The sequence below is a fragment of the Battus philenor genome, unplaced genomic scaffold (assembly GCF_028537555.1).
Source record: "Battus philenor isolate CCGP_79_NKW_IND1 unplaced genomic scaffold, ilBatPhil1.0.hap1 SCAF_7, whole genome shotgun sequence".
NCBI classification, from domain to species: Eukaryota; Metazoa; Arthropoda; class Insecta; order Lepidoptera; family Papilionidae; genus Battus; species Battus philenor.
The window spans coordinates 8,100,700-8,127,367 of record NW_027181737.1 but is presented as its reverse complement, the minus strand read 5'-3'; the positions used below and the strand labels follow the sequence as shown (position 1 = coordinate 8,127,367).

At 31.0% G+C, this 26,668-nt stretch overlaps 2 protein-coding genes across 3 annotated transcripts in view; both read left to right on the top strand.

Moving 5' to 3' along the window:
• Nucleotides 1-2,904, top strand: part of byn (brachyenteron) — a 30,802-nt gene extending 27,898 nt beyond the window's left edge. For both annotated transcript variants that reach the window (XM_068774375.1, XM_068774376.1), the window contains exon 8: nt 1,096-2,904. In XM_068774375.1, the coding sequence (XP_068630476.1) occupies nt 1,096-1,345 (250 nt within the window). In that variant the 3' untranslated portion in view covers nt 1,346-2,904. The remainder of the gene's footprint in view (nt 1-1,095) is intronic.
• A 5,447-nt stretch (nt 2,905-8,351) lies between these two features.
• Orc3 (origin recognition complex subunit 3) lies at nt 8,352-20,292 on the top strand. Its single transcript, XM_068774702.1, has 12 exons — nt 8,352-8,440; nt 8,514-8,657; nt 9,770-9,948; nt 10,582-10,693; nt 11,028-11,257; nt 12,209-12,356; nt 13,617-13,742; nt 14,569-14,883; nt 15,285-15,668; nt 16,365-16,598; nt 17,402-17,586; nt 20,136-20,292. Exons 1-12 carry the CDS (start codon nt 8,408-8,410, stop codon nt 20,230-20,232), a joined length of 2,187 nt encoding a protein of 728 aa, XP_068630803.1. The 5' UTR covers nt 8,352-8,407; the 3' UTR covers nt 20,233-20,292.
• The last annotated feature ends 6,376 nt before the right edge of the window (nt 20,293-26,668 follow it).

Genomic DNA, 26,668 nt, shown 5'->3' with positions numbered 1-26,668 from the left:
ATTTTGTTATTTCTCTGTTTAACTGATATTTACCAAAAAATAACGAAATAAAATTGAATCTCGTATCGTATTATATATTAAATGTATTGTAATTCGGTGAAAAGAACTAGGGTATGCCAGTAAAAAATAAAGAGCACCTGCAGAAGTGTAATAAGAGCTCAGTGGTTCCCCAATCTGGTAATATATATAATTTGGTAGCTCCCGAGTGTGCCTTCGATCGTGGTTATCTATAAGAGATTTAAGCACAACGAGTTTTGCGCACTGCTCTTTTAAGTCCGCAGTGACTTCAAATTCCATTAAAGCTATAATTTATCTGTTTAAAAAAGTAGTGGATCTACTGTAGTAACCATGATTACTCTGTTTGTTTTTACTATAAAGTGATGATAAAACATAAAAAATTTGAAGTCGATGGTTATTATGTGAATTATTACTTCACTTAATTATTCACATTTTTACTAAGTACGTTTTTGAAAGTGCGAGTATCTTTAATGAAAATTATTTACATGATGAGAGCACTGTTACAAAGAGAACAAAATTATAATAATACAAAGTTTATCTCTTTTTTAACATTTTCGGATCTTGGCGATGCTGTTATGCTACGTACAAATCCGAAATAGGTGAAGAAAGTCAGATGAAAAAACAAAAATAAAATACCGGAAACACAGTTTAAGACATATTAGTACTTAACGTTTTCATGAAAAGTGTGTTGAGGACATCCATAGACGACCAAGAGAAACGATGATAGCCCAGAGGATTGGTAAGTAAGTGACCTGCCTCCTAGGTAGGTAGGCCTATGTGGTGCTTAGAAAAGATGGCTAGTGGGGCCTTAAGGTTCTGGAGTGCAGGACACGAACCGGCAAGCGTAGCGCAGGGCATCCACCCGTATCACGGCTGAAATGGCAATGCAAGTGTTTTTCATTTCAAAGTTTTGGAGAATTAATAATGCAGACAAACGGCACTATTCTCGAGTAGAATTAGAGTTTGACGCTCCAGAGCTTCCTTCTGAAGAGTCACTATTTAATCCTTAAGCTATTTGTGTATAAAAAACGTTTAACTAAGAAAAGTCACTCGACGAAATGTTTAATTTTGTTTCAGTTTAAATACATACGGCTATCAACCTTCAGAATACGTGGGCACTGGGGAAGTGGCTTACAGTGGAGACGCAATGTCTTTTGGACCATCTGGACCCCCTCTAGAAGCTGCAGCAGCCAGTGGAGAAGGCAGAAACACTCCCTCAGGGTCAGAACATCAAGCAGGAGAGAGAGAATATAAATTTAGTACAGAAGACGAACGCCATTCTCCATGCGAAGAGTCGACTCTACCACCACGTTCTCCTACGCAGTGACCATGACGTTTGATATTTATGTAGCGTGTACCTTATTTTAATATAGATCTATTCAAAAACCAGTACATTATAGATGCTAATTCTAGTTTAATATTAGTTTATAAATAGTCAATACTTGCAACTACTAACGAATAGACATAAGATAGCTTTGGTCTTTTTTATGGAAATTCATAGGTAAATACGAACTTTTTGGCAAATACTCGAAATTAATGGTATATCAATGTAATGAAAATTCTAATTAATACCTCTTAGTTGATATAATATATTTGAATTCGATATTTTTTTAAATAATGAAATCAGCGAGGTGTTAGATAATTATTTAATTTCACATAAAAGTATGTAACACGAAATGTTTATTTTTCTTATTACAAACAAATCTAAACACAAGACCGACGTTAACGCTTATTCTTAACGCACTTATACATTACGGTCGATGTATATAATATGAGCAACAAAGCCAAAATATCTATAAGGCAATAATACGTAAATACTGTGTAAGATCCAATTATAACATACCAATATTACATGACTGTCAAAACTGTTGAAACTACATAAGTGAAGAGTTTGGCGACCCTCGGTCAATACAAATAAAACTCTATGTTATTATCTCGGCAATGTCATCTAAATTAAAAGATGTTATATATGCGCAGACAAGTATCTGGACTATAAAATCATAAAACAATTTAACATGATATTGTTTTCATTGCGCAATGAATTAAAGTCAAAAAGGTTATTCATATGATGATATAAATAAAAGTTGCTAGTGGTGATGTAAAAGCTTCAAAGGGTTAAATGTATACTCATATTTGCTGTCAATTAATGTATGGTATACCCGATCCAAAAATTAATGTTTTGTAAAATCAATTTCATAAATAATAAATACCGTAATGATGACATAGCAAAAAAGACTTTTCAAAATTCAGACTACTTCATATAAAAATTATTTTTTGTTTACTATCTGTCTAAGTAGACTGTACTACCAGAAATTATTGGTCTCTTACGTTTCAATAAAGAAAATGTAATAATTCTTATGGTTGATAAGAAATAGCTCCACATTCTCCCCTTTAAATCTTTTACACCTATTACCAATTAAAATTATTTTAATAAATTGTATTAAATAAATTTTCGACAACGAAAGTAAATTATGATATACAAAGGTCACACTCTTACCACGAAAGGTTAGGAACTAATTCCTACTAAATGCTTATTTATATTATTAACTTATTTAAAAAAAAAACTATACTAAGTTAGTTTTATACTAGCTGTCTCCCGCCCGCTTTGCAAACAACTTTAAACTTAGTTTCAACGCAGTTGCAGGCAGAATTGACTGAAATCCATTCTTAGCTGACCTCTATTTGATAAAAGAAATATTACGGCAAAATTTTAGGCCTATAATGATTTCAGATTGGTGATGAGTCAGTAAATACTTGGAAATCTCCGTTATTAATAGACAGATAAATTACAAACCTTGAGTAACTAATTAAACCATAGAGCCAATGAAACATAAAAATCAAATTTCTCTAATTTATATACTAGATTTCCTAAAAGCTTTACGTACGTTTACCGCGTTTCATGCTTATTATTAAAATTTTATTTTGATGTAAATATAAAAATATTTTGCAAAGTTGCTTTAATGTTATGCCACGATAAACTTTCATTGAAATATTTGTATAAAGATGCAAATAAGTAATTCTTTCAGTGTAAATACTATTAGTATAAATTATTAGCAAGTATTCCTAAATTTTGATTTTTTCTAAGGAAATTATAAATAAGTTTGGACAATAAATTTATGTTTTTGTTAACTTAAATTATATTATTTAATTTAAATTTTCATTAATTTGACCCTGACAATATTAATCGATATTTTCATTTGTCAAAATATGTCAAAGTGACTGTAACTCTATTGTACAAAATAAACGAGAGGCAGAACAAACCCGCAAGCGCAACGTGAGACGTTCACTCTTAAGATGAACAGATAACCTTGTTAGGGTTAGAAGAGGCTGGCTGCAGGCTGCTTCCATCCGGTCCTATTGGAAATCTAAAGAGTTAGCTTAAGTCCTAAGTTCAGCTGTGGTCGTCCTACGGCTAAAATGATGTTTATGATGATTTTACAGAATCGGAATTTGGCTGCTTAATAATTGGCTCCGAACTGGTTGATTCCAAAGCAGCAGTGCCACATGCGCTATTTAGATTATCCGAAGGAATCCCGAATGACGTGACAAACATTACACAGATAATATTATTGATCAATATGTCTAAGTTTAGGTAATTGTTATTAGATCAGGTGCCGCCCGAATTACATCGATATAATTCAATAAAAGATTTGTGAAAAAGTGTAACGATTCCTTACATCATAAGATGCTAATTCCGACCCTTAAAGTGTTATATCATTCCCATAGACTCTATGTCATAAGCTCCACTATTAAGAATCATAAAATATTAAACTAAACTTGGCCAAAAGGCACCAGCCACATGCATGGTCAGAATATACTACATATTTGCCAGGTAATGCCAAAAACTCGATTAACAGTTATCGCATATTATTCAATTACCTGGATAGAAACGCGCAATTTAGTTATAAATTATTTATGTTATGTCCATCTGTGATTAGAGATAAAATGAAAACGTAATGATACTTTTATGTCAAAAAGTTATATGCATTGTATTCTCTGTTGATTATACAAAATAAAGATCATCCAAGTCAAGTTTACTGCCACATGCTTCTGTTACAAGTGCAATTAGACAAAGAGCAATTCCGAGCATCCCTTGCTCTTGCTACATTTATTTCACCTGGATACCGTCCCTCGTTGCACAATTACAAGAAGGATTGATTGAAAAGCAATTTAAAGTTATGCAAATGCTATTTGGGCAGCAGTAAAAAACTGTGTTTGTGTTCTATACTTGCAATGGTGAATGTACATCATACATCAGCAATTTACCTTATGCACATTTTTATAAACATTATTTCTACACGAGTAAAAGAAAATCGGTCAAATAAAATAAACGACGAAGTGATTCGACAGGTAGACGAACTATGACATGAACGTATTTTTATTGAAATTGTCAAAAACTGTCGCTTCGTCAAGCTTTTATTAAATCTATAAAAGTATGTTTTACGCAATAAAAACCGTAAATGTTTAGCTTGTGCCGAAAATTCCTTAAAATTTATAACCATAAATTTCACCCTTGAAATGAATAAGGTATTGGTTTATGAGAAAATAGTTGGAGACCTTTTTTTAGAACCAAATCATTATTTGTTATAGTTTTTGCATGGTATACAATTTTATTTGAGTTTTTGAAGGTAATTAAATTCGTAATTGATGAAAAATAAAATAGTCTGAAACTAAAAACACTAGAAACATCGGCCATTAAGAACATTTCCTATAATAAGTTTGCAATTGTTATTAGTTATAAAAAAAGCCTTTATTAGAAGACTTTTATTTTTCTTTTTATGATTTTATAATGATTTTTATTTAGAAAATTGATATTAGCTGTTATATATGGTTAGGTTGAATATGTAATATCTTATCTGATAGGATATTGTCTAAACAGATCTAAACGCACTGTTTGGTTTGTTAAGATTTCGAAAATTTGAACTATGCAAACTATTACGAGTTACCACAATTAATTCTATGGTGAGTAATAGTACATCTTTCAAATATTTTTCGAAACATAAATCTAAAATATGTTAATGTTGCCGCAGTAAATTATTTTACATTCTGTAACTCACTTGTTCTCCGAGTCATTATTTTTGTATTTATAACTTTAACTTAAAAGTCAATATACGTCTATAAGAATACAGAATTTTTAAAAAAACTAAAAATTTGATTTAAAATATAAGCCAATTTTTTTTTAACAATAATCTTCAGTCTTATGTAGTAATTCTATTATACAAAAAAAAAACTTAATAACTAGCGTATCTGAAACTATTTGTTAAAGTAATAATCATTAATTGAAAGTATAGTTTCGTTAAATAAATTTTAGTTAAAAATATTTTCTGTACAAGTCACCATAAATATAAATAATAACTGGCAACTTTGGTTACGTTTTATTGATTGGTGCTCAACAGTTATGGTAATTTGGGTAAGTGAATATTTGTATCATAAAAATGTTTTTTTTAACGCGTATTATTTTAGTTTTTTCTAAAAGTTTGTTTTCATTTAATAGATTTAAAATAAAGTATTCATTGTAAACATTTTTTCAAAATTCAAAATTATATTAAAATTATATATAAAAACATTAAATACAATATTTTTATTTCGCTTTTTAAAAGATAAATTGTTATGTAGACTTTGGCCGTATGTAAGAATGTCTAAATGTTAAAGTGATGTATACACGTGTTATTTTATATGTTATTATGTAACAAAATATTATTTAATAATTATATAATGGTCAATATTCAAAAGTTGTTAAACTTTTTACATATGTCGACTTTTACGCTTAAATGTAACGTTCCTTTAAGTAAAAAAAAACTTTAAAACATTATAATGTTACAACTATTGCCTATGTATAAGACAGATTAAGTCATTTTTTTGACCTAAGAATTTAAATTAATGCACATACTGTTATGTGCCAATTTTTAGCCAAATTAACAACAATTGCTTGAGTGCAATTTCTATTTATTACATTTTCAATCATTTATTCAAGTATTTAAGTTAAGCGTATGTTATTATATTTGAGTGAGTTGTTAGTTTTTCATGTTTGCAGGGTTTATAGAAACTGTACAAAGCAATTATATCATCATTGTTGTGATAAGTTTATCCCCATGATTTACTCCTAGTACAAAGCACAGCGAATTTACAAAGTATTTTGTCTGATAATGTAACAGCTATGTCTTGACTAATATATTTACTAAAAGTGTTCATCTTTTATTTGCAGTCTCACATTGCATTTGGACTGTAAACTGTTGAAGTGTATATTTTATATAAAAATACATCTCCTAAGAAGATATTTCTTGTACATTGTACAAGAAATAGATCACTTTTCACTCGCTGGGCAATAAAAACATTCAAAATTAGGGACTATAATATGGAAGATGATACACATGCGGATGCTCAAGAAGAGCGGAAAAAAGCTATACAGAGATGTGTGCTATCATTAGCACATGCTTGTCATTGTCATAGAGTAAATTGCATACAGTATAACTGTCACAAGATGAGACGAGTTATTTATCACACAAAGGTATGCAAGCGGAAGACAAAAGGGGAATGTCCCATTTGCAAACAACTAATTGCCCTATGCTGTTACCATGCGAAATTCTGTGAAGCAAAGAAGTGCATGGTGCCATTTTGCAGTAGCATAAAAAAGAAATTATTGCAGCAGCGACAACGGGAGCTCCGGGAACAACTGCACCAGATCCAGTATTAAAAGTACTTTGTGTCATTTTGTCTCCTATTAAAGTTAGTTGCTATAGCAACAATATACTTTTGAACTTTCTATTACTGTTAGTATTGTGGAGAAGTATCTTAATTTTTTATTTACACAAAAACTATTTTTAGTTAAATATTTTCCTTTAAAATAATTTTTGTATATATTAGTCTATTTACATTCTGTAAGACATTATGATTTTATGTATAAGATAAAGACTACTCTTTAGAAATTTTTATATATCTTTTCACAACATTCAGTCTTATGAATGACATTTAACATTAAGATCATCTTTTACATATTTTGTATTGAACATTACTTTTTCAACTTTCTTAACATCTATCAAACAAAAGCAATATGCCTTGCTTTATGAAATTAAGTTCCAATTTAAGCATCTACATCTTTGTTTTTCATATTTATATCTCAAATAAATTTAATAGCATTGATGTGGTAGATATGAATGTTTTTTCGACTTCATAACTGTGGCTGTAAACCTTCTTGAATTGTAATACCTACCTGAACTGAAATAAATGTTGTTTAAAGGTGTTTTTTCTATTGACTTTTACTTCTAAATCTCATACACAAAATAATCCCATAAATAACAAAAATCAAATGATCCAATATTTGCAGCAATTCTTGTTCAGCATGTTAAAATATGTTAAACGCAGGACATGTTAATATGAATTAACCTTTATTTTTTTTAGAATACAAGGAACATAACTAGTTCATTTTGATCAAATAATCATTACATTCTCAGCATTAATAAGAGTTTTTAAGAATTGTGTACTAACACTTAATTTTGTAAAAAGTATTTATTAACAATGCATTGAGATATTCTTTATAGTTTCTAAAATTTAACGTAAATAGCTTATCGATGCGTTAAATAAATAATGATTTGGAAAAACAGTTATCGGTTTTAAACAATAACGGTTTTCTCAAGCGTTCGAACACATGACTTATCAAAGTACCAAAATTATTTTAATAAATGAACTAATGTTAACTTCGACTACTGTGGTGTTATACTTCTATCATACCATAAATAAAATATCTTTAGTTTTTTTATAATTGCTTTATCGACAATTACAGAGTGTACAAAAAGGTCTAAGTGTGAATTAACTATAAAAATCTAAAAAATTAGTTAATTAACTAAGAAAGTTTAACTTATTAATAATTGTAGAACTAAAACGTAGTGGGTCTATAGCTCTGGGCAGATGATTTTATGTGGTCGTAAAAAACGCAACATACAGCAAAAAAATTTATCGACATATAATTAAAGACATAATTTTCTGTGATCGTCACTTGAATTAAATAGATAAGCAGTTATATTAATTAGTATAACTATAAGTTCTATCTTTGAGAACTGATTAATTTTAATTATGTGCGTGGTTCAAATTGATATTATTATACCACATTATACCACACGCTTCTTCAACTTTGCTACTCGAATTTTAAAAATTGATTACCATCAAATTATATTAAAGCTTTTTTTTATCAAAACTGATTGTGTGTCCGTTTTTCGTTCAGAAATTAACAGTCGTAGAAGAAGCATTTCTGACATCTATGTTGAAAGAGCAGTGTGCTCTGCGGTATCCGTCAAACTAAGTAACATTAATAGTAAATTTGACACTGAACAATATTTTTGTTGTGAATGTAAAAAGACGATTAAATGAAAATTGTTCAATTTATTAAACAATAATGGAAAATGATGTTACAGTATCAGTTTCAAAGGTAGCGGAACTCTTTAAATTGATCGACTTGTCTTATTCTGGTAGTTTATATATTAGTCTCTTCATTTTTTCAGGGTGTTTTTATATTTGCGAATGGTTTTAAAAGAAACAAGAAGATTAAACAGAAATCTAGTTGTTTATTTAATTCAATTTCAACTAAAGAACCCTGGTATGTCCATTTTAAAAGAAATTGGGGTTTGCTAGAAAATGAGATAAAGGTAATATATTTTTTTTAAATATAGCAGTATTTAAAACAAAAGCTTAGAGAAATGTTTTTGATTATTTTTTATTACGTTGTTATTTTGCTATTCTTTACTTGCTATAACAGTATGATATAGAGGCATTTAAATTTTAATTCTTTTATGTTTATTTATTGATACTGTAATAAAATTGTCCATAGGTTACTCAACACATTTGTGTAATTTTAGGCAAGGGATGTAAACTACTATAAAATTATTATATTATGATTTTTTTTAATTCCTTATACTGGTGAAATCTAAAATGAAAATGTCTGAACAAGGCCTGTTATACATATAATTTTCTTAGTTTAAAAAGTCTGATTTTTAATTTTTAATTTAATTTATTTTAATATTTCAATTTAATAAAATTTTGGCCATGGATAGCGCAATGTCATTACACTTAATTTAAGGGAATATAAATAAACTCCCATTATACTATTACATTAGAAAAAGAATAAAATGTAAATTACAAAAGTAATTAATGGGTTACAATGATTACTTACAAAATATTATCACTTATTTGACTGATCCTCCATCCACATGTTTTGTCTATATACTTATCATCATCATCATCATAATTCCAGCTATAGAATCCACAGTTGGATACAATTTTTTTGATATCAAATGGGACTGGTAATATTATTTCTATGTACATTCATTATTCATAGATCCTTTTTATTAAAGTAACCCACATTTTCAGAATACATTTCTGAATATCTGCTCATTGATTGTTAAGGTGTTTGTAACTAGAACATAAAGAATATCTCAAGAAATATCATTTTTGCAAAGTTAATGTCTTTCCACACATTATTTAACATGAAATATGATTTTCATCCAGTAGGTAGTATTTAAATCATAATAATAATAAAATAATTGTATAAAAATTAGAACTCAAAATTCATTTGTTATGAAAGTTTATTGAAAACTATTTTTAAATAATTACTGAACATACTTTGAACCATAATTGCTACAACACATTTGAATCACTGGAACATAAAAATAAAATGAACTACTGTATTACCTGCTTAAAATTTATTGAAATTAGTTCTATTTAGATTAGTTTTTTAAGGATTCAATTTGTTATATTACAGCAATTGCACCATAAAACATACAGTTTGTTACTAAATGATGTTGTCAGTTATATAAATTCATTCCAACACAATGATCAATCATTTACTCCCAATGGTGTTATACCCACAGCAACATTATTAACCGGAGTAAATCAGCCAGATCATGTTTCTCAGATTACAACTCTTATTGATTTGACGAGGTAAAATAAGTATTTTTTTGTTCTATACTTTTTACATGCAATTATTGATACTTGAAGGTCTTTGACTAGTGTGTAGTGTTGGTGATGATCTATGGATTCGAAATATGGTAGCTCATGATGAGCCTTATAAGAAGGCTTGAGGTCACGGACACAGTAACAGAAATAGCTTTACTTGAAGCTACAGTGAGATAAAATCAGGAATGAGATTCACAGAAGAAGGTTACCAGCAGTGGCCTTGGCACCTTGCTCATATAACCAATAGTTATTGGGTGGAAAAGTTCTCAAATGGCGACCACATATTGGTAAATGCAGCATAGATAAGGCCCCCACTGGGTGAACCAAAAATATGGTTAAAGTTGAGGGAAGTAGATGGATGCAGGCAGTGCAATGCTCAATCAAGGTGATCTTTTATGGGAGGCATATGTCTTGCAATGCATGTGTAATGGCTAATGATGAATCATTGATTACAGTAAATTGTATAATCAAAATATTGTTTGTTTAAGAGCAGACAAGCATCTTGAATAAAATATTAAAAGTTTATTGCATGTCTTTGGAAACTCATGGTGACAAGTACATATTATAAGTGTATATTACTGTCATTAATAATTTATTTTGAATGTATTTATGTTTCAGGGATAACATAACACCACATGTTGCAATAATTAATTCTTATGACGGTTCTTCTATCAAATTAATGGTAGAAAATATGATTTGGCAGCTTATAAATGGACAAAACATCTTGTCAGTAAGTGATTTTCAATTTATTTTATATAATTTTTCATTTCACTCCACTTCTGTTTCACCTGATAAAAGATGGATATTGATTTGAGTATATCTGATAAGAATCTTGGAATCTATGTTCAAGTTGTGTTTTTGTATAGATATTTTTTATGTTTATTTGAATAATATTTGAAATGAAAGTTAGAAATAAATTTGTTATAAATAAAATATTTTTGCTGCCTCCAAAGGCTGTTGCAGCTATGGTTCACCAACAACCTGGGTTTTGTACACATGTAAGAATGAAAAAACTATCTTTCAATAATTTGTTTGTAATGTTTTTTTCATTTGATAAATTTTAGGACAATTCTGAAGATGAATGTTTAGATGACAGCAATACAATAATTAGACCGAGACTGAAAAAAAGCCAGTGCACAATGAAAATATTGCAGAAGTGGTACCATAACAAATATCAAGCCAATTTATCAAGTAACATCAGATTTTCTAATACAAGGAGACTTTTGGTCATTATAATCCCTGATTTTGAAAGTTTCAATTGCAATATATTGCAAGATTTTGTTATGATAATTAGGTGAGTTAGTTCATAAACATAGTTATATATAATCACAACTTGCAAGTGTTAGTATGCATGCAACATGGTAAAATTAATAGACAATGTTTTTAGAATTTTAAATTTCTTTTTGACTTTTTGGGTTGCTTACGCTTTTTATATTTTTTTTCACAAACTTGAAAGTCTTCAAAAAATCAAAACTTTTTCTTTAATATACTTTGACTTTTTTTTTTGGAAAATCGGTAACTAATAGTATCTGTAGTTTAGCAGTATAGGCATCCACAAAATACGCTGGAATTTTAAACGCAGATTGAGTGATATCTCAAGCAGAATTCGGATTCTCAGGGCCCATGCATAGTTACTCCCTAGAGCGTCCACCCAAGCGATTTAGTTTGGCGGCATCTGAAACTAGTGCAACACACAATGTATCGGCCCTAGCTTAACCCTTTCGCTGGGGACAGCGCTTTTTGGCGCACGGCTACAAACGCTCTCTCCCAGCGAACAGCTCCTTCTGGTGTTCGGCTATAGACGTTTTCTCACAGCGAATAGCGCCTTCTGACGCCGTACATTTGTTTTATAATATAGTGTCAATAATTGCATGATAATGGTCAATAATTTCTTTGTTACTAACACGATAGCTGCATACGCTTTCTGGGCGGATATTTTGTCACATAAATAAATACGTGTCGTTCGTTCAGACTATCTACTATCGCGCCGGCTGCTGAGAGAGTAATTCATTTTTAAGCGCTCCGCAGCGAAAGGGTTAAGATCTAGAGGGAAGCCTAAGGCTTAGTTACAGTTAAGAAGTCTAAGCGTAGTATCTTTAGCGCTTTGCCACCTCACATCAAGTAAGCTAAATAAAGTAAATACCCATAGAGAAACAGTACTTGTCAATTACAAGACTAGTTTACTCATTATTATCCTTTCATTACATTTTTGTTTATTTTTGTATTTTGGTTGTTTTGATTTTAGTTCACATATATCTACACTGCCATTTGTGCTTGTTTTTGGAGTTGCTACTTCAGTTTCTGCACTACACAAGTCATTTCCTTATAATGTATCGTCTAAACTTCTTATAAAGGTTTTTCATTCTCACTCATCTCCAGTTTTCATGAACCAAGTGAGTAAACCTATAATTTTTTTAATGCATCTGTTAGTTTTAATAAACTATCTGCCGACTTTGTTCTGTCAATGGTTTTAGGCCTGATGCAATACAATACAAAAAAAACATACCTTAGAGTGTTTACTTTATTCAATTTTTTTTAATTACTTACAAAATTGTAATGCTTTATGGTTACATATAGTTTTGGTTTTACTATATTCAAACATTTTTTTGTTTTCTATTGACATGTACATTTATAATATGGTTTGTATGAAAATAAAAAAAAATTGGCGTTACTATTTTTGTTGCAATTTTTCGATTTTCTGCTCTATGAGAACCGTACCCATATGAAAATATGCCAAAAAAAAAACATGTCGACGATTGACAGCCAAAGCCGAGGTACCCTAACGGTGGCCCTGACCTTGGCCACTCCATGGAGCGTCCGACAAAGCGATCTAAGTGCTCTGTGGCCTCTCAATCCAGTGAAATGTACTCTTGCGTCTGTACCATTCGAACCCGCGGAATCTGCGAATGTCATTTGGGCAGCAGTAAGAGTCCGATTAAAAAAAAATAGCTTGCGCAGGACCTGCACTTAACTATTTATATTTATATAAAAGATTTATGCAATACAGCCATAACATTTGTTAAACAATAAAATACGCTTTTTATAGATGCGATGGAAAAACTTTCTTGGTATTCGCAATGAAATAAGTTCTAAATTACTTAAAAAAATATTTTTAACATAAAAAATCATTAAAAGTAGAAAAAATAATGGCAGCAGTGCACCTCTTTTTTAGCCTTTAAGTGAAATAGATATCTTGAACTTGTTGACCTTAGGTTGTTTATATTGTTCTATTAAAAATGAATTTATCTTTAATGTGTGTAAATTCATCTGTAATGAGTTTATCTTTAATACAAATTATAAGATAAAATCAAAGCACAGAAGCTACTGATTTAAGACCTTTAAGACTTTAACAGAACTTTTAAGACTTTAGAGAATGATATTGACAGTCACATTCTGTAATGAATTGTATAAAATTGTTAAAAATATAAAAACTTATTAAAAGTAGTTTAAAAATTCATATCGAGAATTCATCGAAAAGACTCAGGGAGCAAAAATTAATACCATATTGATATGATGAGTCATGATTGTTATCAGAATTTACTATTACTTTGATAATATAAGATCTTTGAATATCGCGCTAAATTATGGATTTTTAGCAGTGGATGTAATATAAATATGATACAAAGCAGGTAATAAAAATCAATTATTTTCAGGTATTGGAAAATATTTTCTTAACACCAACCAGTCCCTTTCATTTATCCGGAAAAGCTTATGAGTTGCTAACAGATGTATTTCTGTTTTATGATTTCTCTGTAGCTGGGCTCCTACAAAGTATAAAGGTGATTACAATAATGTAATTAATTGTTACAAAGGTTGTATTTTAATTTTTATTATTTATTTATCTTCATCTTTAGTAATAATGTAATTAAAACGAACAATTGTTAAAATATTTATGATTTATGAAATTTTAGGTATTGCCTAAGACTTCATTTCATTTAAATAATTTTCTTTTGACTTTGTAAAAAGATGACTTAGTAAGGTGCATACTTCATTGTGTTTAGATTGTAGGAATACCACAGCTCAGGGATGGCCAAACTTTTTAATGGTTGGAGCCGTTCTTCAAATTTTATAATTTTTCGCGAGCCGCAATTAAATACTTATTTAAAATTTATTTATTTTTATAGAATTTATAATCAATGAATATTTTATATCATTAATAAAATATTTTAAAAAGTACAAAACATGTATATTGTTCTTAAATAGTAAAAATTAAACGCCTTTAATAAGCATCTTTTGATAATTCTTGAAAATTTGGTCAATAATTGGTGACAGCACTTCCCAGTAGGTCTTTCAAATGCTGGTTAGCATTAGGTAAAATACCACAAATATTAGTAGATAACTAGGCTACGTACGTTTCAAATATTCCTTCAGAGCTGCGTGTGGTTCGCGAACCGCAGGTTGGCCACCCCTGCCATAGCTCATCAAATTACTTGGCTAAGAATAGATGGTTTTGTGATGACAAAATCCTGTGTGTAATGATCCGGTTATGAAAATAAACGATAAGCTGCAAAATATTAAAGGCATGGAAGAAGCACGAGATGATTTATGAACTTAATTTATTGAATGATTTTTCTTACATTTTTATAATTACCATTACCTTTTCAGTACTGTATGATGGACCATTATTTCGGTAATAACTTAAAATCTCTTTGCTGTGAACGGGACAAAATCGATAAAGTGATCTTGGAATTAAGTTCAGAAGATTTAGAAAATGTCAGACAACTAATGTCCTTCCGAGGCTATTTAGAAAAGCAAAATTGTCGTATTAAGATAATGCTTTTCGAAGATGATGTATTCCTAAGAGAAGTTTTGTGCAAGGAGATGTATAAACTTCGCGATTACCTATTTAGTTTTCATATCTGTGTTAGACTGTTGTACATTTTCGTGAAAGATTTACCTAAAAATATTTTAGGGAAATCGGTAAGTAAATTATTGTTTCTGAACATTCTTAGTTAATTAAATAATTTCATTACAAGCGTAAGCTTTAAAAAAGTAAAACAATATTTAAAAGGAAAGAATTGAGAATCGTACAATGATGCAGTTTGTATGTATGCATTGTAAGAAAAAAAATGTTGTTATTCGTTAATAAGTTAGAACTTCTATTAAAATTCTTTAAAATATTAATTTTTCTTAAGGAATAATTTATGAATTTTTCTTGTGATTATAATACCTTAATTACATTTATCAAATTTTCTTCTTTTCTGCCGATAAACACCCACAGTGGCAGCAACACACATTGGTCAAAGAACTTTTTTTTTAGACACTACGGTATTTTAGACGAGATGTTTTGGAGATATCAATATTATGTTGTTTAATTTAAGGTACGAGAAATATATTCAAAGTGCGCAACTGAAAATATATCAGTTACCACAGGTTTTCGTGAATGTATGCAATTAATAAATTTCCAATCTCAACTGAGATTAATTGATAATGTAAAGGATGCATTGAAGACTGTGAATCATGCCTTGCAAATATCATCACCTGTCAAACCACTGAGAACTACACCATTGAAGAACAATTCGAACAATGTTAAAATGTTTGACAGTGATTTCGGCGTTGCTTTTATAAAATCAGTACGAGTTCACATGATGATGTTTCTGAGACAATTAGAAAATGCAAATAATGAAGTTACATTATTAACACATTCCAATGACGATAAGGAAATCAACACGAAATTTCCTGGAAATAGATATAAATTAAAAGAGGTAAAGTTCATGTTGAATGTTGTCTTTGGTTTTCCGTTTCCGTTTTAATTTTTTTGCACTGAACTGTTAAATTTTATTTAAAAGAGCATCTATTGAGTTTCTGGCTCTTCTCAGCAGATCAGCATTCCGAGCTTATATATGACTACTTATAATGTTAAAATAATTGACGATTCAAAAGTTCATGTACATGCCTAAACTAATAAAGATATTTTGAATATAAATGTTTAAAAAAGAAAGCCTGAATATTTAACAAGGACATTAAAACATTTTTATAAGTATAAAAAAATATGCGAAAATATTTACGACGTGTACAATATCATGAAATTGATGCACGCGTTTCAGTCCGCGACTTCCGACGTTGAAGTTTACTCTGGTTGACCCGGTACGAATATTGGATGCCCTTTTTAAATAAATGTATAAAAATAGGATAGGTATTAAACACACAAAAGTATGATTTAGAAGACGAATTTTTAACATTTGTAATTTTGTAAAGTTTGTAGTTGTAGAATGCCGTATACCGCAGCGTTTTTTTTTCTAAATTGACTTCACCTTCATAGCATTATCAGTGTACAAGACTAGATATATTTGATTATCGTGACCTTTGTAGTGTAATGTCAATGCAATTTGGACGTGTAAGGTACTTAGTAGACTACAAATAAAAACAAAGTATTGAGAAAATTACTGTTTATTTCACAGAAACTACTTCAGGCAACTAGAGTGGATAGAGTACAATCGGAATTTGAGATGATCCGGTCGAGGTTTGTGAGTTACTTGGAAGAAGTTTTTTCAAAAGGATTACTACCTCCACATACACAAACGTTTCATGAAATCATGTTCTTCAGTGACGTAACAAATATTAAAAAGCAAATAGTTGGCTCCCCACGTGGCGCTCTGCACACTGCATTGAATAATCCGTTCCATTATTTACAGGTACTTATTTTCTTATTTTCAGCTGATACACGCCCACTGCAAGGCATTGACCTTCTTCAAAAATCGCCACGACGTCCGCTCTGACGCTGCCCGCATCCAGCAACTTCCTGCGACCTAAACTATGTCGTCGGTCAAACTCGTGGGGTGCCTAAATAAGCTGCGCCTACCGGTTCGTAGTCGCCACTCGAAAACCTTTCGGACCCAACAGCCCTCGGTTGCACGAGCTTTGTGCCTCGCCCGCTGCCATTTAAAACGGGCTATTATTCAAAAATATTATAAATTACACTCGAGTAAAAAAATATTTGTCAACGCGGTTTGTAAAATCGGATTTAATTACTAATGTCCCCCTCCCGCTCAATATAAATTGAAATTGTCCAAATTGAAAGTCTATGGCGAAGGTCTATGTCTAGCAGTGGATGACTTACAGCTGAAGTGATGATGAAGTTTGTCAGTCAATTGAAATAGTAGTATACATATCGCAGTGATATGTTAAGAGTTTTTAACTTCCGTTTTGATTTGTATTTAGATAATGTTATTAGATTTATGTTACTTGACATTATTAAAATAGTATTTACTACGTATTGCTTAGTCAATAGGAACCGTCTAGGTGGGTATCAACATAGCACTTGAATGTATTGCCAAAAAGTAATATTCAAGAATTTTCGTATTCTTATTTGAGGGCAACTTATAATTACTTATTAGCTTGTACCATTTCAAATCTGTATCACAAGTGATAAGTGAGATATTAGATTATATTCCTCAATACAAATGTTTAAAAAAGATTTCTATTTTTTACCCGCCAGTGTCATTGCTGTCGGCTACCTTCTTTAGATAGCGCAGTGGACAGTTTACCAGACGTATGTTTGGTTTACAAACTGCATAGAGAATGCGGAAAACACATTAATCTTTACGATTGGCTGCAAGCATTCGCCGCTGTAATCAATCCTACAGAGGAAGAAGATCAACGTCAGCAGGATTCAAGTATTCAGTAAGTTTCTTAGACTATCGAATTGTCTTTTTCAGGAGTCTTTAAATTTTGATATGAATGTTAAATTTCGCCTTTTAAGTTAATTGCGATTAACAAAAATGTCAGTGATATAAAAATGTGAATAAATATAATGAATGGATTGAACAAATAGTTTTTTAAAATGTAATATATTTAACTAAGGACAAGTTGCTAAGTGTTGCTATGCATATGGCACGAAAATGGCACTACCATTTTTTTAAATTTAATTAAGGCGCGAGAAACTTTCTTATGAAAAGAAAAAATTAAAACGTGTTAGTAAAACAATTAAAAAATTCTTTTCTTTTTCTCATATAAACCACAGCGTGTATTAAGCCTTTCCTTACTGCAGTACGTTCCGCCGAAGTGACGCTATTGCACCGGGCAGTGTGCCGCGACGTGCTTGGCGGTAGGCTGATGTTCGAATTTTCTTATTTACGTTATTTAAAGATTTTACTGGTATATTAATTAAAATGAAAGTGAGTATAATTCTAAGTAATGTATTTGTCTGTGATAAATCTTAAAACAGGGTACTACACATAAGCCCACATTATAATTTTAACATTCATATTTAGATTCCTGTCTTGTACCATTCGCACTACAAATAACCTTAGTAGATTATTATTGCGATAATACTTTTTTATATTTTAATTTTTAGTTTCCAAATACATACTATACTTTCGAAGAATTGTTTTTGAGTAAAGACGTATTCAATAACATGGTTGTACCCGTAGAGAAATCAGTTCAATGACAATGCAATATAAGGGACGGTAAATGGATGCCACCTAAATGCGGCACTGGTACACACAGCGTGTCCAGCGGATGCTGTCTAACTCTGGCGCTGATAAAGAAAGGGTTAAGACCTCGTGTCTTTAGTTTTAAACAGATTTAGGCTTAGCAAAAATAAACCTGTGTTTTTGGTATAGATAGAATAACTTTTAACACGACGGTCATACATACATGTCATATCAGATATATAACATTTAACACTGAACAAATTCCGGGACAATTGACTGATTAGTTAAGACTGGTTTAATTTCTCGCTTCCTATCTCAGTTTCTAGGTGTTACGTATGTCATATTTTTACATTAGTTAATATGAACCATCAGATTAAAATTATAACACACTGGACATGTATTTTCTTTAAATATTAGCTGTTTAGACAGAATTTTTACTACCAGAAGTCATTTGCAAGTCCAATTATATAATGTAATGTATTTATTTTAGGGTGATTGCTTTATTTGTTCATTGAATATATAATAAAATAATATTTTTAGTGACAAATAAATGATGATCAATGTAATTATTAAAAACCAACATAAATTTTTAGCACCTGAACTGGTAAACGCGCAAAGTTCATAGCGAGTAAATAAGCATCGTTTTAATTGTCCATCATATTTAAAAAAAAATCAATGTTTTTCGCAAATTTTTTTTTTTTCTAAAGAACGTTTTTTAAAATTTTACGAAAATTAAAAAAAGGTGAAGGAAAAGTCGTTCAGTAAACACATTCTCAAGTTAATGGCGTGGCAAAAGGAAAAAGGGATTCATGTAAATATTGTTATATTAACGATATCTAGAAAGGTCACACTGATCCATAGTAAAATATATTCTTTTTTTTTTTAATTTAATCCCAAATTTACCTTAACGCATGTCTAGCGTAAACTTAAAATAAACTATGATATAATGTTTGATTCTAAAAGTTTGGTTTTGTTGGCATCATTCCTATGTAAATATGTATGTTGTAACATTTCTGTTTTCTAAGAACACCATCAATATCTCGAAGAAAATGTTATGGAAATTCGACAGTATTGGGTGTCTTAAATATACACAAAAAAGCTAATAAAATCAACAAACGGCGGATTTTGAGAGCCCACGAAATGTTATGTATTTCTGTTTAATATTTTAGCTACTATTTATATTTAAATAAATTAAAACTTTAAAGACCGGGATTAGACGAAGTAGCACAATATATACTTAACGTTGCATATTTCGTTCAACATTAAACATTAATTTTTATAGATCGATCTTATTTCAGTTTTTCCGAGAGTCATTCAAAGATTTTGCCTTATTTTTAAACGTACCCTCCCATCTGTACTGTATGAATTTGTAACTAGTAATTTGTCCCACAGTTTTAGCAACCGTATTATTTTTCTTCAAATTCAAATCTTTATAAGGAACGATTTTTATGTTGAAAGACAACGGCCGTGACACTTCGCATCTGCTTTACGTACATTTTGTTTACTTATTATTACGTACTTAGCAAGCATGCGGATACGTGAATGAAGTTTGTTATGTGTACATATATTTTATCCTAAATCGAAAGTTAAAGTTGGTCATAAGATTTACTAAGTTAGTTGCAAAATGACGTTCTGCTTATGTTCCTACATTTATGCGATGATTAAAGACGGCATAAAAGTTCGCAAAAAAGGTTGACAATTACTTATAAAAGTTTATTATCGCATCAAAACAAATTGATAACTTTGTTGACTATGTTTTAATTTTATTGAAACTTTCTTAAACATCTTTTGTTCCAGGACCCGTTTTACCCGTGCCGTTGCAGAGCTTCAGTTTCTTGGTTTTATAAAAACATCTAAAAGAAAGACCGATCATGTTATGCGTTTAACGTGGTAAAAATATACAATTTAAACTTTGTGTTTCTTAAGTAATAAAGTGTGTGTTTGTTTCATTTTATTTCGTCATTACTTGTAACACATGATGTATTACATTTTTATACCAGTATATGATGGAACGAGTAGGTGTATTCGTGTAAAAAAGTAAATTTGTTTTTTTTTTTCAATCCGTTAAATAAATAGTGTAAGGCATCTTTTAAAGTATCGAAGGTGGGGAGCCTCGTTTCGGGACGTTACATACTACTACTACTTTACCGGATTAGGAGGCCGCCGAGCTCTTAGATCGCTTCGGTAAACGTTCCATGGAGTGACTAGGTCAAGGTTCAAGGGCCGCCTCGAGGGGACCTCGGTTTGGGATGTCACTCGACAGCCGAAGCCGACTCGATGGCTGGTTGCTATTGCCCGGCTAATATCAGTACTACCGTTTTAGAAAGCGTTAGCGCTGGCGGAAGTGGCGAAAAAAACCCCAGCAACACTTCTATTTAGTATGATTGCGATTTATCGACCCCTGTGATATTTGATCCGACCTAGTTTCCAAAAAGACCATTCGATTACCAGTGGCGATGATAATGGTGTGCAGTTGTATGTAGCTTGTCTAATAAACGTCGCGTGGTGTAAAGACTAGAGTACGTGTCTCGATCTATAGACGATGCGGCGTTTGAATATACACCCGGTATGCTCGTATTATAGGCAGCGGCATCTACAATCAATGAATTTGTGTTGACCGTCAGAGTCAAAGTAATGAATTGATGCAAGTTTAATGAACTGGGCGACAGTTGACAGTTCCATGCCAATATGCAGGTCTACGCAACCTATTGTGTACCACCTGGAGTTTGTCTCCCGCTGTTTAGCAGTAGATAGAGGCGGCCGAGTGCGAAGGCCGCTTTTTTCACGTGTTTACGATGAGTGCTTTTAAATTTAGTTTGTTATTCAGGATGACACCTGGCTAGAAAGTTTGAGTCACTAATGGCACTGATCTATCCATGGGTGATCGAAGCTGGTAGAAGGAAGTGTTTGCGCTTCGAAAAGAGCAATTTCTGAATTTGACGAGTTCGACATCCTTGACTCAAGAGATGTCATTGGTGTGTGCTCGTGTATATATCCAGCCCGGGGACCGATCCTTGGGACACCCCTGCCTGAACCGGACGTGGTCGGGAACAGACTCCTTCAAGGCGATACTGAAACGTACGACTGCTCAGAAACTCTCTTATTATACATAAGAGACGGTCTGGTATAACGGTATCGCATAGGTTGTGTGCGACTCCATTATGCCAGACTTTGTCGAACTTCGTGGCTTTAGCCACGTCGAGAACGGCTCCCGTGTTTGATTCCTTTATTCGTTTGGTGAGTATGTGCTCCATGATACGGTGTTGTTGGTAAGTGCTGGAGTGTTTGCCGCAAAAACTAAACTATTTCGGATAGAGAGTTCTTTTGCCTCCATGAATCTCCTAATTCGAGCAAAGATTAATCTTTCGAAAATTTTCCCAAAATTCTTTAGGAGACTAATGGGCCAATAGGACGTGGGATGTTTACGGATTTGAAGGGCGTCAAGAACCAGATGACTTTCGCACTCTTCCAATGTTTGGGGAAGAATCCGTAGATTATGGCCGCGTTAAAAACAAGGACTAGAACTTGGATTATGTCGGCCGGGAGGAGTTTGGTCACCTTCTTGGTTATGTTGTTGGTGCCTGGTGCTTTTTGCGGGCATAAATTTTAGATGATATACTTAGCTTGACCGGATCTATGTGGTATAGTAAAGGCTCCCGGGAGCACCGTTCGACTTCACGGTCCACCTTTAGAAGGTGATTCGGATTCCAGGCAGTCGGCCAGGCATTCAGCTTTTTCCTGGTCCAGCAAGGCCGGAGTCGGAATATTTCGGTGCGAGAGGAGTGGCATAGTTGAGCTTGTCTTTCCTTTGAATGATTTCGGTATCTTCCTGAAGGCGAGATAGGAGTCCTGTACCTGGTTTGTCTTCGAGTCAAATATTTGAGTACCCTACCGTCGTTTTTATTTGAACATGCGTTTAGCCTTCGATTTCATAAATGTTATACGATAAATATGAACCCTGTGTTTAAAAAAGCCTGTTTAAATTTATACTAATATTTAATACTAATGAAACCGATAAAGAATCGAGAAAAATTAGCATAATACAATATTATTATTTCGAAGAAGGACTGGTGCAAAATACGCGTCTATGTGAAAAATAAACTAAGAGGAGTAGACGTAATAAATAAAGGTCACTTCGGCTAGTAAAAAATTACTTGAGAAAAAACGATTTTTTTTCTCTCTTTATACTTGCCAAGTTGGTTTTATATAGATATCATCAATATTCATCAGTCATTAGTTTAGTCTATTACTTTCGTTATCATAATAGCTATCGTCTATATATTTTTTCTTTGTAACGTGTAAGTTTAGTATGCAGTGAAACGGGGGATACCCATTGTATAAAACTTTACACTGAATAATATGAATTGGTTGTATACATGAGGACGACTAAAACTAATAAAAATGGTCTGTAGGTTCATCAGCGTCAATCACAAGTCATCATCATCAGCGCCAATATAAAGTCCAACATTATACACGTACAACGTACATGCATTTTAGACTACTCTTCGACTTTTTGCAATGCGGATGATCTAAAAGTTTCAAGCTCGTATTGTCTGCATAGTCCCTCGTCTTGTTGACAGAATGCACGCATGCTTTAAGTTTGTACGGCAACCAGCGTGAAATAATCCTTCCACTCAAGTGCTTCTTTAAAACATTTACTAATCAAATTGTACTAAATCTCCTCGTAAGTAATTTGTAGGTTTTGTTGGATTAAAGTTCAACTAAGAAAACAAAGTCAATCAACGACTACTTAATTTTTTATATTCGAACAACCGCACCGAAACTTGTCCTTCTAGTGGTACATAGTTGCCTTAGGAAGCGCCATGTCTATAAAAAGTTATTGAAGTATTTGAAGTCGAAGTTGATTTAACGATTCATCAGATTTCAGGCTTGGAGTAGCAAAAAATCACTGCTAGTAAATGTTTAATACCTTTTACACACATTTGATACTCTATAATTGGTAAATATTTACAAAAAAAAAAAACAAATTTGGAACTTCATTAAAATTTTTAAGTCCAAACTCATTGGATCTTAGTATTTACGTTGTTTTTATAATAAGAGTGACATATATTATCTCTATCATGGTAATAACATAATTAATATTGAATGAGATATTACAAATTAAATTGAGTATGAGTTGTATAAGTATTATCCTGAGCATCTTTAATATTTAATTATTGATTATTGTAGAATAGGTGGAAAGATTTTGGCACTTTTGCCTAATGTCACAATATCTTGAATTTTTATATTCACAGAAGAGATTAAAAATAAGAAGTAAACAGCACATTAAATCTAAACATAAATATGTTTCAATTCATTTTAAATTTACGATAGTTCGATCAGAGTAACAATGCCAGATATTTTTTTTACCGATTTAAATTAAGATTTAACCAATTTATATGAAAATCATTTGGTGGAATTTTTATAACGAGTTCCAAATGTATCGAAACATTAAAAAACTAAAGGAATAATCAAATATATTTTTGTGTTTCTGGAATTGTTTTTAAATTTCAATTTAATATAAAATTTTTCATATTTATATAAATTTAGTTTTGATAAATAGGCAACACTATTAAATGAGCAGGAAATAGTGAAGCAGCTTAAATATTTTTTATGATGCACTATTGCTCAGGTATTAATGATTAATTGATATTTATAGTTTTTGGAACTGCCGCCGGCGAAGGAGCCTGAACAAAGTTATAAAAGCAATGTATATACATAAGTATTATCAAGGCTGCTCATTTTATTTCAATGAAATATAGAGAACCTCAGCAATTTATGTCTACACATACTTCTATAGCTCGATCGAGTTATATATTAAGTGTAATAACTGTATATTACATATCATCTTTTCAAACTTACTTAATTTACTTAACTTTTAACTGGAAAAACCGTGACTGGAAAACTCGTTACACTGCAAAGAAATGTAGATTTAATGAAGTCTTCACACCGTTTCGTAATTTTTTGATAGATCAAAATTGTAGCTAATGTCAATTGAAAACGTTATTCAGTGAGTCATCAATGCAAGCCGGGTACAAATGCATACAGGGATACAGGGTGATTAGTTGTAAAAGTAAAAGCTTTATAATACCTTAAAGCTTTTACCTGGCATTTTATGTAATTCATTTAGAAGTCAAGTTAGAAAAACGCTTTGAAGCTTCTATACCTATTTATATATTTTATCAGTCACTGCACAAAGTGATCACTTTGAAATTTGTTACTTTCATTTTATAAAGTCTGCAAGGACAGATAGTAAACAAAAATGAGTTTTAATATGTAAGATCCGAATTTTGAAAACGCTTTTTTACAATAATATCATAATGTTATTTATTATTTTTGGGTAGGTTGTACGTACATTAATTGACAGCAAATGAGCTATAGTTTAACTCCTGTGAAGCTTTTGCATCTATGACAAATTCCCTGTATATCGAATTAATATAACACATAGATATAATTGTTTGTAAGTATGAATGTGCGTGGTAATTGCATGTTGAAATTCGAAATAAAATCAGAAGTTAGTACTGAACGACTGATATTCGGACAAGATATTTGATTAAGATGTTAACCCTAAGAATAGCTTATTACAAATCATGTATTTTACGCATATTTTCTTGTAATTAGTATTAAACCTTAAAGTTACACAGTTTGTGGCGCAAAACTAACCGACCTTGAATCATATTTTCACGAAATAAAGAGTGGAGCCGACCTTTGGAAAGGTTAAGAGCACATCGCTTTTATTCGCGACGTGCGTAGCAACCAGAGACGTTTTTCAAATGATTTAAATTTGGAAGTTGTTTTAGCTTAATAATAAGTATATACATTTTAGGTAATCATAGATTTTTCTTGCGTTTTTGACCTTTTGCAAATTTTATAAAATTTATTGTCTAGTATCCGCGCTTGGCACTCATGATTTTTTTCTTCTATTATTGAATGAAATTTTATTATTGTTTTAATATTTAATGTCATGTTTTAAATGCTAATATAAATAATATGAAAAGAGATTTTAAAATAAAAAACGTTTATATGGTAATACAGCCATACCATTAATAATCTATGTTGTTAATTTTAAAAATCAATTTCGATAAATTTTGTAATAGGAATCTTTTCGATTTTAAACGTGAATATCAAGGAATATAAGAAAGATAAAATTTATATATTTTGAAGTCTTTACATTGATGAGTAACATAACTTGTTAAATCCTCAGTGTGGTTCACACAATTGTAAATTAAATATATAAGCATGAAAATATTATATTAGTTTTTTTTTAGATACAGGGTGACAGGGTATAGGTGCAAAGGCTTTAAAAGGGTGCAAACAACGTTCATATGTCAGCAAAAAAGTAGTTTAAAGATTATTAAACTAAATTATTTCTAAATACTCTCTATCAAAAGATTACTCTGAAATATAACTTTTGGCAGAGCAAAGTCTGCAGGGACAAGATAGGAGAAAATAATTAATCTCATACGTCGAAACCTGAATTTAAAAAAGTTTTTTTTCTTTACGATATAATTGTTACCTTATTTATTATTTTTGAAATATTTTTTTTTGGATCGGATGTACAAAATATATTAATTGATGGCAAATGAGTTATACATTCAACCGTTGTAATCCCTATTACCAATCATTCTGTATTAATTAACAGTAGTAATTAGAATATAGTTTTGATAAAAGGAATAGAAAATTATTTGCAACACATATTTCTCCAATTATTATCGCAAAGGTTAAATTTTACAAGTTATTTATTAACTACAACTACGGTTCATTAAATTGCTACTTGCTAGTACAAAACTTTGATATTTGTCTATGTAAATTAACTGTTAAGGTTTACGATGTGCAAATGGAATGTGTATCAAATAATAATTTGTTTAAAAAAGATATGAACTATACATGCGTACGAATATTATTTTTAATTACATGATATTTTAATTATTCTCTTCATCGTTAGTTACAGATTAAATAATGTATGTTTAGGACAACACCGGCTTTTTTTTGGAACTACACGGCCCTGGAGCTTTAATAAACCACATCGACGTACAAATATTTTTCTTACATCAATCATAATTTTTGTATTTTCAAATAACGTCATCATTTACTGTCTTCAGACAGATAAGACCTTGAGTCTAGTACAAGTTTTAATTGCTAAGCAGACATTTGTGGATTGGACTTTAGGCAGCTATGTTTGATTAAACTGACATTTTATATTTTACAGTACAAAAATAATCAATCAGATTATATTTCTGATAAAGAAAATTAATAATTGCACACAAATCTTCTTAACGGCTTTGCAATGTTTCCAAATAAGTTTACACAAATATCAAATCTGTTTCATA